We start from the raw sequence: 16,851 nt of genomic DNA, 5'->3' as shown, positions 1-16,851 counted from the left end.
TAAAATGATGATTGCAAGTTGTCTACCTCCTAACAGAAAACCCTTTAAGGCCATATTCACACGAACGTATGGGGGATGTATATACGGCCGATATACCGCCCCCCCCCCCCCACACACACACACACACATCGCTATGGACTTGCAGCGCCCAACGGGAACGGTACGTGCGGCTCCGTACCCCGTAGAAAGATAGGACATGCCCTATCTCTCGCCGGAATATGGCGTCGTGCGCCATATATTCCTATGGAGAGGGGCGGGGGTGAGCGGCTCAACCCACCTCTCCCCCCGACACTGCCGTGTGCCCACCGTACTACGGTACGGCAGGCAACGGCAGTGTGCATGTAGCCTAAGCCGGTATATTAGTGCCTTCTGGATGCAATGGTTGCTGTGTGGTTGTAGCCTCTACCCTGGCATCACCAGCTGTGTTTACAGTCTTATTATAGGTTCTTGCACTGCGTCTCCTCACCGTTTCTTGGATACGTTCCTTGAAAGCCGATAAATATAATTAGAATATTCCCCGGAGACTAAGACTATCCAGGGAAATGTATGAATTAAGTAAGAAAATTTCCACTTGCATCAGATTGTGTTAAGATAGATGTCCTACTTAAGGACAACCCCTAGTTACAGACGGACCCCTCTGCCCCCTGTGACCTCTGGTGTAGTCTCTGGATGTTACTATAGTCCCAGGCTGCAATGATCAGCTGTAAGGTGTCTGTAATGAAGCTTTATTGATAATCGTTGGTCCCATCAAAGCAAAAAAAAACTTGTTTTAAACTCCCTTTTATTAGTTCGCAAACTGCTTGGGAAGCATCATGAATAAAAGTTTTTTTTTTTTTTACAACAGACAAGGCCCTTTTTGATGTGGGCCCGACGTGCAACAATACAAATCGTAACATATTGTAAATGGGCATATAAAAAAAATATAGGGGGAAGGAAATCTGTGTACTTGAGTCTTCAAGGGGTTGTTCTAAGGCAGTGATGTTGAACCTTCTAGAGACTGAGTGGCCAAAATACAACCAACACCGACTTATTTATTCCAAAGTTCCAACATGGCTATGTAGCAGTAACTTATTGCTCTATTACTGCTGTCAATCATATCGATGGCCTGAGGACACCAATACAGTAGAAATAAGGTGAAGAAATTTGGATTATCATTGTAGTTTCCCTCCAGGATCCCCTCAACAGGAATTGTGGGGCCCAAAGCAGGAGATCCAAGGATAATCCAAATCTGTCCATATCTTCTCACTCCTCCTGCAGTCCCAGGCACTGTTAAGGTAAACCTAGCTGATCAAATCCTGTCATTTTAAGATGGCGCTGGCATTGTGGATTGTACCCAAAACATCGAAGCTAAAGGAATGTGGGCGTGATGTGAACATGCGACAGCAGGGAAACTCTCCAATCAAGATCTGGGAACCTGATTTATTATGATTAGTATTCTCCTTCTGCCTTTTTTCTATATAGACTTGTGAAACCAAATAAAGCTTGCGCAGTGCTGATTTTTACCCAGGGTGATGGCATTAGCCAGACTTGCATCAGCTGCGGTCTGATACATTTTCTTGCGACCATGCTTAAATGCATTTAAAACTGATTAGAAACATAGCAAACGCACACTGAAAGAGGATATCTTAAATCCTACCCTAACAGTACTCCTTCCTGAATAGAGTGATGGTCTTGCTGTTGCTGCATACATCTACACTACCTTTGGCCATCCCATATAGAAGAATGGAGCAGCAGCAGAACTCTAAATGTGGCTCCGTTCAGAAGACGCAAGTTTTTGTGATAAGGGGGAGTCCCGGTGGCCAGACCACCCCAATGGGCTAGCACTTGCAATTCATGACCTATTCTTCGGGAAAGTAAAATGTTGTCGTAGTCAGGAAACCCAAAATGGCGGTGTATGCCATAAACGAGCATTAAAAATAGTCAACTTCTGCTGCTTCTAAATATTTTGTTATATGGGTCACTAGTGACTTCTCATTATTTGGGTCCTTCAAGTAGAAATGTCCCCCAGGAAGCATATGGATGTTGAAGTCTCCGCTTGTGAGCTCCTTCCAAGCTGTAGAGAAAGACACAAGTAACGCACTCAATGGGGGAGATTTATCAGAAGTGTCAGAGCAGAACTGTTCTAGTTATTCATGGCAACCAATCAGAGCTCAGCTTTCATTTTCCTACAGCTGTTTATAAATTTTGAGCTAAGTTGTGATTGGTTCCCATGGGCAACAAGAACATTTTTACCTCAGACACTGATATCTTACCCAATATTATTGGCATTTTATCTACAAGGTCCCTCCTTATCCATGTCTAGTTCTATATGTTCTCTTGTTGAAAGGTTCACCATATACTAACTTGTTTACATGCACATCAGGGGCGTAACCTGAGGGGGTGCAGAGGTTGCTATCGCAACTGGGCCCAAGATTCTTAGGGGGCCCATAAGGTGACACTTTCCCACAAGACTATTACTATAAACCATACATTATAGTCGGGGCCTGGCACAGACTTTACACTGGGGCCCATCCGCTTCTAGTTACACCCCTGATGCGCATGGTAAATAGATTAGCCTGTAAGTCTGTAGCCATGGTGACACGTAGCTCTGTACAGGAGCTGTATACATAACCCTTTGAATGATATATTTACAAGCTGGAATTATAAAAAAGATGGACCCAGTTGTGTACAATAGTCAACCACGAATGTAAACCTACCATGTAAGTCATGAGGAATATCTTCTGTCCCATCAAAACAGGTCAATCCACATGAAAGAGGAGGGGATGCCGGCTTATCATAGCTGCACAATACAAAACATATACAAAGAAGTCCTCTACACGACAAATTAAAGGGGTTGTGCCACACTTAACCACAGCTTAAAAAAAATTATCTGTCCTAGAAGTTCCTTTGAATACAATGGAGGGTGGGTCTAGCACAAGCCCCCGCAATCTACTAGTGGTCTCACTTTCTCCAGACTAGATGTAGTACATAGTCTGAAAACACCTTTTCAATCACCTCCCTCTGCAATGAATGGAGGGACACCTGATATAGGAATGTGACTACATGTGGTGTAGTCTGTTACCATGGAGACATACAGGTCTGCATTACTGCAGTACAATTTGCAAAGTGGCCATTTCTTAAAAATTGAGAAAAAGGAATGAATGTCACGATTATAAGAAAATCCTAAGAGGAAACTACTACTTACACATAATTCTCAACAACTCGTAGATCTGCTTTCAGTGATGGAAGGAAGAGCTGCACGGCTTCCTTGTTCTCCAGGATTTCTGCAGGCGTTCCTCCGGTTGTGGACATCCACTTCAGAAATTCTTCGTCGCTCAACTCTGATCGTTTTGTAGATGTGGAACGAGATTTGGACTGTAAAAAGAGTAACTGTAAAAGTTTTTTTCCCCCCATAAATCAATAGCTCTCGGGATGTAAAACAACTTTGCCTATTACCTTTGTTACCTACAGTACAGACCAAAAGTTTCTTTTCACCTCATTCAAATTTTTTTCATGGCTATAAAAATTGTAGATTCAGTAGATGTGTAGATTCAGTCAGACCGAAAAATTGGGAAAATTTGAAAGTGTCCTCAAGTGCAATTGTAAAAACCATCAAGCGCTACAAAGAAACTGGAAGCAAGGAAGACCAAGAGTCACCTATGCTGAGGAAGATAAGAGTCACCTCTGCTGCGGAGGATAAGTTCATCCGAGTCACCTCTGCTGCGGAGGATAAGTTCATCCGAGTCACCAGTCTCAGAAATCGCAGGGTAACAGCAGCTCAGATTAGAGAGCAGGTCACTACCGCACAGAGTCCTTGCAGCAGCCTTCATGGTAACAAAGCTGCTAGGAAACCACAGCTAAGGACCGACAACAAGCACAAGAGACACAAGGAATGGACATTAGACCAGAGGAAATCTGTGCTTTGGTCTGATGAGTCCAAATTTGAGATCTCTGGTTTCAACCACCGGGTCTTTGTGTGACACAGAAAAGGTGAATGAATGGACTTTACATGACTGGTTCCCACCGTGAAGCGTGGTGGAGGAGGTGTGATGGTGTTGGGGGGCTTTGCTGGCGACACCGTTTGGGATTTACACTGAACCAGCATGAATACCACAGCCTCTTGCCGCAGCTGATATTCCATCAGGTTTGTGTTTAGTTTGACCATCATTTATTTTTCAACAAGACAATGACCCCAGGCTGTGTAAGGGCTATGTGTCCAAGAAGGAGAGTGATTGGGGGCTAGGCAAGATGACTTTGTCTCCACAGGCACCAGACTTGAACCCAATCAAGATAGTTTGGGGCGAGTTGGACAGCAGAGTAAAGACAAAAGGCCCAACAAGTGCTAAGTATCTCTGGGAACTCCTTCAAGACTGTTGGAAGACCATTTCAGGCGACTACCTCTTGAAGCTCATCAAAAGAAGCCAAAAGTGTGTAAAACAGTAATCAAAGCAAAAGGTGGCTACTTTGAAGAACCTAGAATATAATTCCACAAGTGTGAATTCACAGTTTTGTAGTTTGGATGTACAATTTTTATAGTCATGAAAATACAAAAAAAAAACTCTTTGAATGAGAAGGCGTGTCCAAACTTTTGGTCTGTATTGTTTGTACGAGTATATTTGTATATACTGTATATGTGATGTATATATGCTGTATTTGTGTGTGTATATGTGGTGTGTATATAAGGTGTGTTAATGTGTGTGTTTGTATATATGCTTCATATATATAGTATTTGTAATAATATGATGTATATATACTGTACATTTATACACTCATACACATATATGTATGTACTCAATGTGAGGCAGGCTTCACAGTAGCTGATGACCATATGGGAGAATTAGGTGGCAGGAAGTTGAGAGATTCCTATTCATTTACCCTGCCATATGTCATATTGTATAATGTGCAGCACTATGTGTACATAATGGTGCACATCTTCAATTCTTTTGTGTTTCAGGTCGAATGCTGGGCCCCCTGACACTGTGGGTCCTATAGCAGCTGCTATGTCTACTATCCCTTTTGTTACGCCCCTGATTGTTTTTTGTCCCAATAGGATCCTGTGAGTATTGAGTTGTCAATTTTGAGACAAACCTTTTTGTCGAAGGGACATTAAAGGAAATCTACCACTCGATACTCAACTGTTCTCCTCTTCATCTTAATACCCTGTCACGCCAGAATCATTTAGAAAACAGACTTGTAAAAAGCAGGCCACAGCACGGCGACGCCTATGTCCGGTGACCCGGGCTGCTAATTATGCACTCCCCCGCACCAGCCTCTCTCATGTTGGAGAGGAAGGTGACATCATGCAGGAGGCGTGAATAATTTACAGCCCGTAGTGCCAGACATCGCGACCCAGCCTGCTTTTTGTAAGTCTTTTTTTAGGTGATCCCGGCGTGTCAAGATTAAAGAAGACAAACGCAGGGATCAAGATCAAAAGGAGCAGAGGTGAGTACTTGTAGTGGTTTTTTTTTACTTTTATCGAGTGGTCGATTTCCTTCGTGAGCCCCATCTGAATTTTTATTTTCGTGACTCGTGGGAACCTTGCAGACTCACATGAGGGGCAGATGCTCCAGACACAAACATATGCACGGGCTCCAGGCCATATTTCTCCTTCAGCCTCAATGCAGTAGCAAAACTGGTGAGAGACCCGAAGCTGCAAAGTAAAGGAAACAAGACAAAAAACTCAGATTTTCAGGACCTGCGATTATTCTCTGCCAACAATGGGCGCATGGAGGAATGGCACAATGAATCCTTCCAGACTCCATAGACAATGGCACAATGCGGCTTTATAGACAGACACTTCATAAGACCATGTGCGCCGACGCGAGGTCTGAACTGCTAACACTGTCCTGTAATATTGTCCTTATCCGTTGATCCTCTAGCCTTGTGGGTGTGTCTCTGCACACTATAGCACTGTCCAATCAGTATGAGCAGTAAAAGGCTGTGTATGGCCACACCCCATTGATGAGAGAAATAGTCACACCCAGTTGTCAATTTATATGTAGTTTTCTAGGAGACATAATAGAGTATGGACACACTGTCCTATCAGTGAAAACTGTAGAAGACTGATTACGGTCACACCCCTTTGATGAGAGGAATGGTAACACCCAGTTGACAATTTTGTTTTGGAGAAATAACATAGGAAGGGCACAGCAATCTAAAATAGATGATTGATAATCACTTTTGAGGAGGAATACAAATAAGTCTTAGTAGAAAAGGTGGGAGACCCGCTTTAAGTTTAAAGCCCCTTCGACAGAAATATTTACCTGTGGCCAAAAAATGAAAAACTTTTCTCTTGCAGCTGCGGTAACAATACGGCAGTAATTTCATCCACTATTTGGTCCATACTTTGGGCAAACGGTTCCGAAAACCGGGACTCTCTTCCCGGGAGCCTGATGGAGCAGACTGGAAAAATACAAAAGTCAATGGTATAAAGTGTGAAGAAAAAAGTAGAATTGCTCTCACCCGCTTTTCAGGATTCTTCCTAAGGAGATTTCGGTCCCAGCGACTCGGATCCCACGTGACCAGCGTGTAGGGCAATAGTAGTACGAAAAGAATGATCCAGCGCTTTGTGTTTGGGAAACAAATGCTCCAGGCGTTTTATTTCAAGATGCAAGGAAGGGTATAGACATCACATAAACCCCGGCACTGTGTCCAAGAGGTGGACTACACTGTCCAGCCTACGCGTTTCGAGCGCATACACACGCTCTTTGTCAAGGCTAACACATATCTGAGAAGGAGCGCCATTAAATTGAAAACTAGAGAGGACGTCAGAGGGAGGGGGCCGGAAGGTCCACCTTAATCCATGACGTCAGATTTGTTTGGGAACGCCCTTGTCAGGTATGTTGTTAAGTATAATAAAAACATGTTTAATTTTATTTATAAAATAACCCTTGAATCGGCTTTTTCTAAAAACAACATGATATATAGAATATTATACATGATATGTAGTCATCAACAGTAAATGGTTAAATGCGGACGGACACAATCAAAACAAAGAGCACCGAACAGGTGCTGTATATATAATTGCTGTATTCTTGTTTTATGTGTCTTTATGGAAAAGAAAGCAAGTCAGGTTAGCGTATATTATTTGATACCAGCCTTTCTATTTCTACCTTATAAAACAGATATTTGTATAATTTTGTGGTAGTGAGCCACCGAATATAGTAAAACCTTAATTTTTTAGTGTTTGAATTTTTATTGTAACCTGGAGATTACGGCCTCGTAGTAAATGGCTGTAGGTGACTGAATAGAGTACATAGTATAAAGATAAGAATTTAGGATACCTACAATCGCAGTATTCCGTCTGGATAGGCTATGTTTAGCAATAACGGATGGAATATAGGAGTCTATACAGACTGGTGCGGACACAGGGAAATTGGACAGGGAGCAGACAGTTCACTATAGGTAAATGAGCTTCTAACTCGATATTCAGGGGTTAGGTTAGTAATGGAACATAAATTCTTGCTTATAATTCATTCCCTTAGGAAATCTGGTTTCCAGTTGTAGTATCCAGAAAGCTTCTTTGTCGAACAATTGTTTACTTCGGTCTCCCCCCCTGATGTTAACATTAATGCGATCAATGGCATAGGCTTTGAATCCTGTAAGATTTCCCTGATGTTGTTCCATAAAGTGTCTAGAGGCTCCTGAAATGGTTTTTTTAGTGATACTGTTTGATTCAACTCGTCTTATGTCTCCTAAGTGCTCTAGTATCCTTTTCTTAAATTTGCGGGTAGTCGCTCCTACATACTTGAGGTTGCATAAAGCACACTCAATAATGTAGACGACATGGTCGCTGTTACAATTTAAATATGTTTTGATATCATAAAATTGAGAATTCGTTGTGTTTGTAAATTGTTTTTTTACTTCGACTATACTGCAAGTTTTGCATCTTAGTGCTCCACAGTGGTAAAATCCCTTGTGTGTGAGCCATGTATTTCTAATCTTGTTATTGGACCTGAAGCTAGGTGAAATTAGATTGCCAATAGTGACCGCCTTTTTGGAGACTATGTTACAACCATTTTTTAAGATTTGTGCCAAGGTTTCATCCTGATACAAGATAGGTAAGTGTTTGAGGACTAGATGTTTAATGTCTGCAAATTGCTTGCTATACGGTAATGTGAGATATAAGTTAGTATGTTGTTGGGAATTATTTTTTGTTTTTTCTAGAAGTAACTGACTTCTTGGTTTTGCATCAACTATCTTGCTGGCTCGATTGAGGACACTGTGTGTGTAACCCCTTTTGTGTAATCTCCTTTTAATGTCTTCAGATTCCTTTCTATAGTCTTGCTCACGGCTACAGTTCCTTTTTGCCCTTGTCAATTCTCCTACTGGTATTGCCTTCATGGTGTGAATAGGGTGTAAGCTGCGGGCATGTAAGATGGTATTTCCAGAAACTTTCTTTCTGAAGGTGGTAGTTTTGATAAAGCCTTCCTCGGTGTTTAGATTTAAATCTAAGAATGTCATGTGACTCCTGCTAGTGGAAAACGTAAAAGTGAGATTACATTCATTTTTGTTTATGTATTCCACAAATTTGGGTACGGCAGATACATCGGCGCGCCATATTAATAGCAAATCGTCTATGTACCTGCCGTACCAGAGGATTTCGTCAATAAAGGGGTTGCTGTCACTGTATAGATCGTGTTCCTCCCACCATGACATGGTGAGATTGGCTATAGATGGAGAAAATTTAGCCCCCATTGATACCCCTCTGACCTGAAGGTAAAACATTTGTTCAAAAAGAAAAAAGTTATGTGTCTTAAGGAACCATAATGTTTCGTTTATGAAATGTTTCAGGTTCTCACTATATGTACTGTATTTGTTTAAATGATGGTTCAAAGCCATCATAGCAACTTGATGGGGTATAGAGGTATATAGTGAGACTGCGTCGCAGCTTACCCAAGTATATTCATCAGACCATGTCATATTTTGAAGGATTCTAAGGACATCTCCCGTGTCTTTTAAATAACCTGGTGTTCTCACAACTAAAGGTTGGAGATATGAATCAAGCCACTCGCACAGGGGTTCATTCAGGGAACCAATACCCGAAATAATGGGGCGCATAGGTGGTGGATATTCCCCTTTGTGTGCCTTGGGTAATGTATACATTATTGGTGTAGTTGGATTATTAACCAATAGATGTTCCTTTTGTTTTTCATTAATGACCCCTAAAGTGAAGCCTTCGTGTATTAGTGTAGAAATTTTTTTACTGAAGACTTCTGTGGGGTTATTGGTTAATTTGCGATATGTAGAAACATCAGATAACATATTTTTAACTTGTTGCACATAATCTTTAGTATTCATCACCACAACAGTACCACCCTTATCCGCCATTCGTATAGTTAATGCTTGATCGTTTTTTAGGTCGTTCAGGCCACTTCTCATCTTGTGATTCCTATTATTGTTGTGATTAATTTTGCAGGTACTCGATAGTATTTTGAGTTCTCGCTCAATAACTTCTTGGAAAGTGTCCATAGCTTTCACTCTGGATTGAATGGGATAAAACTCTGCGTTTTTGATTCTGTCCATAGATGGTGGAGAGACAACGGCAGTTGTCTGAACTGTGTCCAGGCTTTGTAAAGCAATGAGTGTTCGTTGTTCATTAAATGTAAGGGATTTATACAAATTGGTATTGCACTGTGAGTTGCTTTGTTCTCTTATGTCCTCTACATCTCTGGAGTTAAAAAAATGTCGTCTGACAGTAAGGTTTCTTACAAATTTGTTGATATGCTTTAGAGTAGAAAACATGTCAAAATTAGATGTGGGGGCAAAATTTAGCCCAAGAGAAAGAACTGCTATTTGGTCAGCAGATAGTGTTTTATCCGAAAGATTGAGAACATTAACTCCCTCCGTCTCTTCAGATGCTGTAATTATTTGTTTGTTGTCTGCTGGCTCCGTAGATTGCGGTCTATTTCCGTTACTTTCCATTTCGTTACTGATATCAGCTAGTTTCTTGTTTTCTTCGGAGACAATAAGTTTCATCAAATCTAGTGAACAGGCAGATAAAATGTTGTTCCATTGGGACACAAAATCCGTGGAGTAGATGTAGGTTGGGATTTTACGTATCCTCAGTCCTCGAGGAATCATATTTTTAGAGATGTAATTGCTGAGGGTAGTTGAATCCCACCATATACGACATTCTTGGACTGCTAAGTTTTCTAGATGTGTTATTTTGCATTTTATATCAGAGTCTTGCGTATTGTCCGCATTGCCAAAAACTGAAGCCACTCTCTCTCTTCTTTTGTCATATGTCGATGATGCCATAGTATTTGCTAGCGTTTAGAGAGGGAGAGAGTGGGAAAAAACTTTTTTGGACAGAGGCTAGATAGTGCGGTTTTTTTTGTGTCGTGATGTCAAAAAGAAAAACCCTTTTCACAAGAATGTAATTTGCGGGGAGCATATGACCTTTATCTAGAACACACAGTGGTCCGAACACGAAAGTCAATGGTATAAAGTGTGAAGAAAAAAGTAGAATTGCTCTCACCCGCAAGAAAAATACAAGCCACAAGTTCATCCTATAGAAGGTTCTACCAGGGGATCACAGACAGATCTTAAAGTGTTGCTACAGGAATTGGTGAGACTCTGGAGGAAACCCAAAAAGTCTTGGAGACTAGGTGGTAATGTTATCATATCTCTCTGCTCTGGGTAATAAAAGGGGATCTGAAGTGGTGAATCTGAGTATGTGATATCCATATGCCCTTTTAAAAGGGCGTCTACCACCTCCTCCAAACTTTATAATCTACTGGCAGTATTTTGAAGAGAAATTCACTATAATTTTATATCATATCTTTACTATTTCTGACCAATATTCAATTTCTGAGAAACTCCCAATTTAATCCATATGCTAATTAAGCAGTTGGTGCACCTGAAACATGTCCCCTACAACCAAAGTGCTGCTATTCCCACCTAAATCACTTCCCACTTCTTGGATTAATATGGGAATTTCTCAGAAACATCAGAAGTAATAAACATGTTGGAAATCAAAGTGTATATCTAGAACATGCCACCTGCAGATTATAACGCTTAAGGAGGATGTAGACTCCCCGGAAACACAAGATGGGATCACTGTGGTGAAAATGCACAGGGTAAAGGGCTGTTTTGCAGGGAAAACTCTACGCTTTCCATTCTAAAATAATTGTCTTTTAAATAATAATTCATAATAATAATTCCTTTATTTATATAGCGCACACAGATTACGCAGCGCTGCACAGAGCTTGTCACATCAGTCCCTGTCCCCATGGGGCTCACAATCTAATCAACCTACCAGTATGTTTTGGAGTGTGGGAGGAAACCGGAGGACTCGAAGGAAACCCAAATATGCAAATATGTGGAAAAAATACAAAGGTTTCTGGGAAACATTTTGTCACTAAAATGTGAGAGATAAGAAGGGAAGGGGTGACGGTGCATAGTGATGGGAGAAGTGTGGCGCTGCAGAGCGTCGCTCTAAGTGAACCTCCTAATTTACATAAATCTTTTATTTTTTTTTAGAAAACTATGTTATGATTGCCTATGAGGGGCTCTTCATGGATGGGCCACGGTTTAGATGAGCAGTAGGGTATATTGATAGAATCCTGTTAATGATCTGCCATTCGGGGTTCCAGGAAAGCTGAATGAGCCTTGTTAAGGCTGGACTGGTTATATTAGTGTTAGAAGTATTATGGCAGGAGAGGATTTTAGGGGTAAATGGTCCCTAGAGGGTCTCCAGGAATGAGAAGTTCTGGCTTGGTGACAGTGAATGGAGTGGGTGTCAGGTGTTCTGAGCCCTCGGGGGCCCTGATCTGGATACACTGGATACTTTTACCTGTTGCCATTAGCTACAAATAGCATAACCACAGAGGGCGGCATTGTGTCCAGCAGCAGGATATATTGTGGATGCCTTTCTCTGGGAAACAGAGGATTTCTTCTCTGCCGGAGAAGTCTGTGATGTGACCAGCACATCAATGCTGAGCCCCCGGTGCCAAGTCCGCCGCTTGCCTTTGTTCCCTTATGCTAATGTTGGGCTCCCGGAGCCCGGGCCATTCTGTTCTGTAACCAGCGGACTCTATGAATAGTTTCCACAGCTTCTACCCCCTCTAACACATTCTGGGGTCAATTGCTGGTTTCGGATAGTGATACAGAGTAACAATGACCTCATCTCGGATCCTGTCCCCCCAGTCCGTTATGTTTCCTACTAATTATTCCAACTAACTTTACTGCATTATTCAATGTTCCACCAGCCATTGGCCACGACTTATCCTTCCTGTGTAAAGTAAATGGAGCTGTAATACCACATCCAGACTGTGGACAGTGGTGGTGCTGTTTCTGGAGGAAAACAACCATGCTTTTCTCATTCAGAAGAACCCATTAACCCCTTATGGGCCTTATATTCTATATTATGTACCAGGAACCTGAAATTTACCCAAAAATGCAATTTTCTTGAGAACTCTGCATTAACAGCATTCACTGTGAAAATCTTAATTTCGTCCTAATCGAAAGCCAATTACACTTTGGAGAACGGACCTGAGTGAAGGATGAGCTAAAGCTTTCATTGCTACCATTTTGGACTGTAAGATCTATTGACTTTTAATTAAAATTTTTGTGAAAGGTGAAAATGGTATTGATTTGGATATTTAGATGTTATGTTCTGTTAGGGGCTGGCTGCCACAAATCATTTTTATTTTTTCGATAGATCAGGAATTTTGGGACTCGGTGATATCTAATATATTTATGTTTGTTTAATTATTTCAGTTCTAGAGAACTCTTTTAGGCCCCCTAGGGTATTTGAACCCTACGGAGCCTGATTGCTCATACAATATGCTGAAATAGAAGTGTACTGCACTATATAGAGGTTGGACTTGATGAGTTGGTGTCTTTTTCTAAATTTATTGACTATGATACTACTCATCTGTTGCATTCAGCTTGCTCAATGATAGGCCTGGTAGTACGACTTCCAACTGTAATAATAGCCGATCTCAAAAGTTATATCAGGATTACTTTTCTCAGTCACCAATAACATAGGATCGGTGATCAGCACCAGATCCTTGGCAGTCCGACACCAGGCGGCACCAACAATAACATATGGATATCTTGGTTTTTCTGTGAACTTTGGATCCACAGGCCCCTGATATCAGGTACATCTTCCCACCCAGCCAAGAACCACCACTATACAATATACAAGCACCACGCCTGACCATGGCTTGTGTCAGTCTTGCAGCTCAGATGTATAGAGACGAATGGAGCTTTATTACAGTACCAAGCACTACCCATGCCCAGGAGAGGAAAACATTTTGGAAGAAATTAACCATGTTTTTCAACCTCCGGACAACCCCTTTAAGGAGGCTGCATCGCTCATTTAAACACTGTGGTCTCTTCAATATATCGATTTGTTACCAACCACTTATAATAAGGAAAGGTGATCAATAAAAACAATCCTGTTTAACCTTTGAAGTTGCTTCTTAAAGGAGTTGTCCTCTGATATATATTGGCAAATGCCCCTTGTCAGAGCAAAGACCTGAGACTTCCACGACTCTGAAATTAGGAGCCGGAGCAGGTTACATGCACTCTATTTGGCCCCTTGACGAGCTCTGCTCCGTACTTCAGCTCAGCGCTATTCACAGGACAGGACTGTGCGGCACCAGGCCATGTGATAGCAGTATGTGATATTACTGGCATGTGGTGTGCATTGTAGTAGGTATAGGTGATCAGTACTTTAACATTGGACAACTGGACCAGGGTTTTAAGCCTATTCTGATCTTTACATGTGTTTATATGTACAGCGCCATCTGTTGGTTATTATTGCAAGTTCAGTTATTATTTATTGGTTTATATTCTGAAAATAGAATTAAATATGGTTTATAATGCAAACTGACCATAATTCATTATGAGTGCAGCTCTGGAGTATAATACAGGATGTAACTCAGGATCAGTACAGGATAAGTAATGTCATGTATGTACACAGTGACTGCACCAGCAGCAGAATAGTGAGTGCAGCTCTGGAGTATAATACAGGATGTAACTCAGGATCAGTACAGGATAAGTGATGTCATGTATGTACACAGTGACTGCACCAGCTGCAGAATAGTGAGTGCAGCTCTGGAGTGTAATACAGGATGTAACTCAGGATCAGTACATGATAAGTAATGTCATGTATGTACACAGTGACTGCACCAGCTGCAGAATAGTGAGTGCAGCTCTGGGGTATAATACAGGATGTAACTCAGGATCAGTACAGGATAAGTAATGTCATGTATGTACACAGTGACTGCACCAGCTGCAGAATAGTGAGTGCAGCTCTGGGGTATAATACAGGATGTAACTCAGGATCAGTACAGGATAAGTAATGCCATGTATGTACACAGTGACTGCACCAGCAGCAGAATAGTGAGTGCAGCTCTGGGGTATAATACAGGATGTAACTCAGGATCAGTACAGGATAAGTAATGTCATGTATGTACACAATGACTGCACCAGCAGCAGAATAGTGAGTGCAGCTCTGGAGTATAAAACAGGGTGTAACTCAGGATCAGTACAGGATAAGTAATGTCATGTATGTACACAGTGACTGCAGCAGCAGCAGAATAGTGAGTGCAGCTCTGGAGTATAATACAGGATGTAACTCAGGATCAGTACAGGATAAGTAACGTCATGTATATACACAGTGACTGCACCAGCAGAATAGTGAGTGCAGCTCTGGGGTTTAATACATGATGTAACTCAGGATCACTACAGGATAAATAAAGTCATGTATGTACACAGTGACTGCACCAGCAGCAGAATAGTGAGTGCAGCTCTTGGGTATAATACAGGATGTAACTCAGGATCAGTACAGGATAAGTAAAGTCATGTATGTACACAGTGACTGCACCAGCAGCAGAATAGTGAGTGCAGCCCTGGAGTATAATACAGGATGTAACTCAGAATCAGTACAGGATAAGTATTGTCATGTATGTACACAGTGACTGCACCAGCAGCAGAATAGTGAGTGCAGCTCTGGAGTATAATACAGGATGTAACTCAGGATCAGTACAGGATAAGTATTGTCATGTATGTACACAGTGACTGCACCAGCAGCAGAATAGTGAGTGCAGCCCTGGAGTATAATACAGGATGTAACTCAGGATCAGTACAGGATAAGTATTGTCATGTATGTACACAGTGACTGCACCAGCAGCAGAATAGTGAGTGCAGCTCTGGAGTATAATACAGGATGTAACTCAGGATCAGTACAGGATAAGTAATGTCATGTATGTACACAGTGACTGCCCCAGCAGCAGAATAGTGAGTGCAGCTCTGGAGTATGATACAGGATGTAACTTAGTAACTCTATGTGTAAAATTCTGTTCAATGCTTGAGCAATGTGGAAACACAAACCTTCAATGGATTCATCCAACAAGCGTCCCCACTGTGCATAAAACAGCGATCCTCCTCCAGCCCAGGGGAAACATATCAATCGGGTTACGGCATTTGGACGTTTATAGAAGCAGGTTAGCAACTTATCCATCCTTAAAATAAACAAATGAATAGAGAATTGTTGTTACAAGTGGTCCCCGACTTAAGAGCACCAGACTTACAGACGACCCCTAGTTACATACACACCTTTGGATTTTGGTAATTACATGTACGTTGGACTTTGGGATACAATAATCAGCTGTAACAGTTATCACAGGTGTCTGTAATGAAGCTTTATTGTTAATCCTGATTCTTATGACAACCCAACATTTATAAAATCCAATTGTCACAGAGACCAAAAAAATTCTGGCTGGGGTTACAATGATAAAATATACAGTTCCGACTTACATACAATTTCAACTTAAGAACAAACCTACAGAACCTATCTTGTACGTAACCCGAGGACTGTCTGTAATAATGAAAATAAAAAACTAAAACTGTTGTGTGAGGGGCACAGGCAGCCACCTCTTTTAGCTCTAAACTGCTCCAAAGTCAACACCGCCTGATTATAGGCTGTATAGGCCGCTATTAGAATACAACAGCAGAGGGGAGGGAAGCTTAATGCAGAGAGCTATAGCACAGCAGTGTGAGGACACACCCCCAGTGCACTTGGAGATGTAACAATCCTGGAATATTATCCGTAATTCACAGGCCCGCAGCTACTAACAGCATACACAAGGTATGATTACACATCTCTCCAGGGACAACACCTAACACTGCCTGCACAGAGCACAGCAGTGTCAGAGAACGCCCCTTTGTGCACTTAGAGAAGCTACAATCCTGGAATATAAATCCGTATTTGATAGTTCTGCTTCTACTAACAACATGCACAAGTTATAATTCCCCAGATATCCAAGGTAAATAAATAAGCACTAGGGAGCGCAGAGCACAGCAGTGTGAGGACATGTCTTCACTTGAAGTAGCTACAATCTAGAATAAAAATCCATACTTATACTTCCTTCATGATCAAACTGTGGACTCCTTTCAAAGAGAGCTCTCGGCTACGTATGTTCCACAATAGTTTTATCTAGTTACAGACAATCATACGCGGAACAACACAACTTTCTGTCTACGACGTTGCACTTTGTCGCTGTGCAGGCTCCAATTTAAAGCTACATTGCACTTTGACCCCTACAAATTATCTGTATGTCACTGGAAGTGAAACGCGTCAGATTTTCAGAAATATGCAGATTACACAACACACACTTATATACAGAGATAAACAATAGTACAGCACAGCCACCACCTGCTCAGGGACTCCATACACCGGGTGTACAATGCTCTGTGTGCCTGCACCCACGCACCACATGCTCCACTGCAGCCTCTTCTACGTTAAGGGCAAACGGGTGTATTGATTTCCCAGGACTTTGCCCTCTTCAAAAATGGCCGAGGGTGTGCTTACCTGTGATTGGCTGCCGGCACTGTTTACATCACATGCCATCCAATCAT

General features: G+C 41.7%; 1 protein-coding gene across 2 annotated transcripts; it reads right to left on the bottom strand.

Annotated features, from left to right (window-relative positions):
- Nucleotides 1-764: 764 nt before the first annotated feature.
- Nucleotides 765-16,771, bottom strand: OLAH (oleoyl-ACP hydrolase). Of its 2 annotated transcripts, XM_072154264.1 has the most exons (8): nucleotides 16,649-16,757; nucleotides 15,550-15,623; nucleotides 15,325-15,455; nucleotides 6,243-6,381; nucleotides 5,530-5,629; nucleotides 3,185-3,354; nucleotides 2,697-2,779; nucleotides 765-2,053 (listed from the first exon to the last, which is right to left on the bottom strand). In XM_072154264.1, the coding sequence occupies exons 1-8, from the start codon at nucleotides 16,709-16,711 to the stop codon at nucleotides 1,911-1,913; spliced, it is 903 nt and encodes a 300-aa protein (XP_072010365.1). In that variant the 5' UTR covers nucleotides 16,712-16,757; the 3' UTR covers nucleotides 765-1,910. The 2 variants fall into 2 exon arrangements, with proteins under 2 accessions (XP_072010365.1, XP_072010366.1); XM_072154265.1 differs by lacking the exon at nucleotides 15,550-15,623 and having other exon boundaries at nucleotides 16,649-16,771.
- Between the last annotated feature and the right edge of the window lie 80 nt (nucleotides 16,772-16,851).

The sequence above is a fragment of the Engystomops pustulosus genome, chromosome 5 (assembly GCF_040894005.1).
Source record: "Engystomops pustulosus chromosome 5, aEngPut4.maternal, whole genome shotgun sequence".
NCBI lineage: Eukaryota > Metazoa > Chordata > Amphibia > Anura > Leptodactylidae > Engystomops > Engystomops pustulosus.
Note: the sequence above shows the minus strand (reverse complement) of the source record. Positions and strands in the feature narration are given on the sequence as shown.

What these genes read in the sequence shown, in the direction of transcription:
- OLAH (XM_072154264.1), bottom strand. Translation starts at nt 16,711, where the DNA reads ATGTGGTGCGTGGGTGCAGGCACACAGAGCATTGTACACCCGGTGTAT. An exon ending in CTGGAGCATCTGCCCCTCAT is followed by an intron (nt 3,355 to 5,529) that starts GTGAGTCTGCAA and finishes CTCTTTTTACAG; the next exon opens with TCCAAATCTCGTTCCACATC. An exon ending in TATTCCTCATGACTTACATG is followed by an intron (nt 2,054 to 2,696) that starts GTAGGTTTACAT and finishes CTTTCTCTACAG; the next exon opens with CTTGGAAGGAGCTCACAAGC.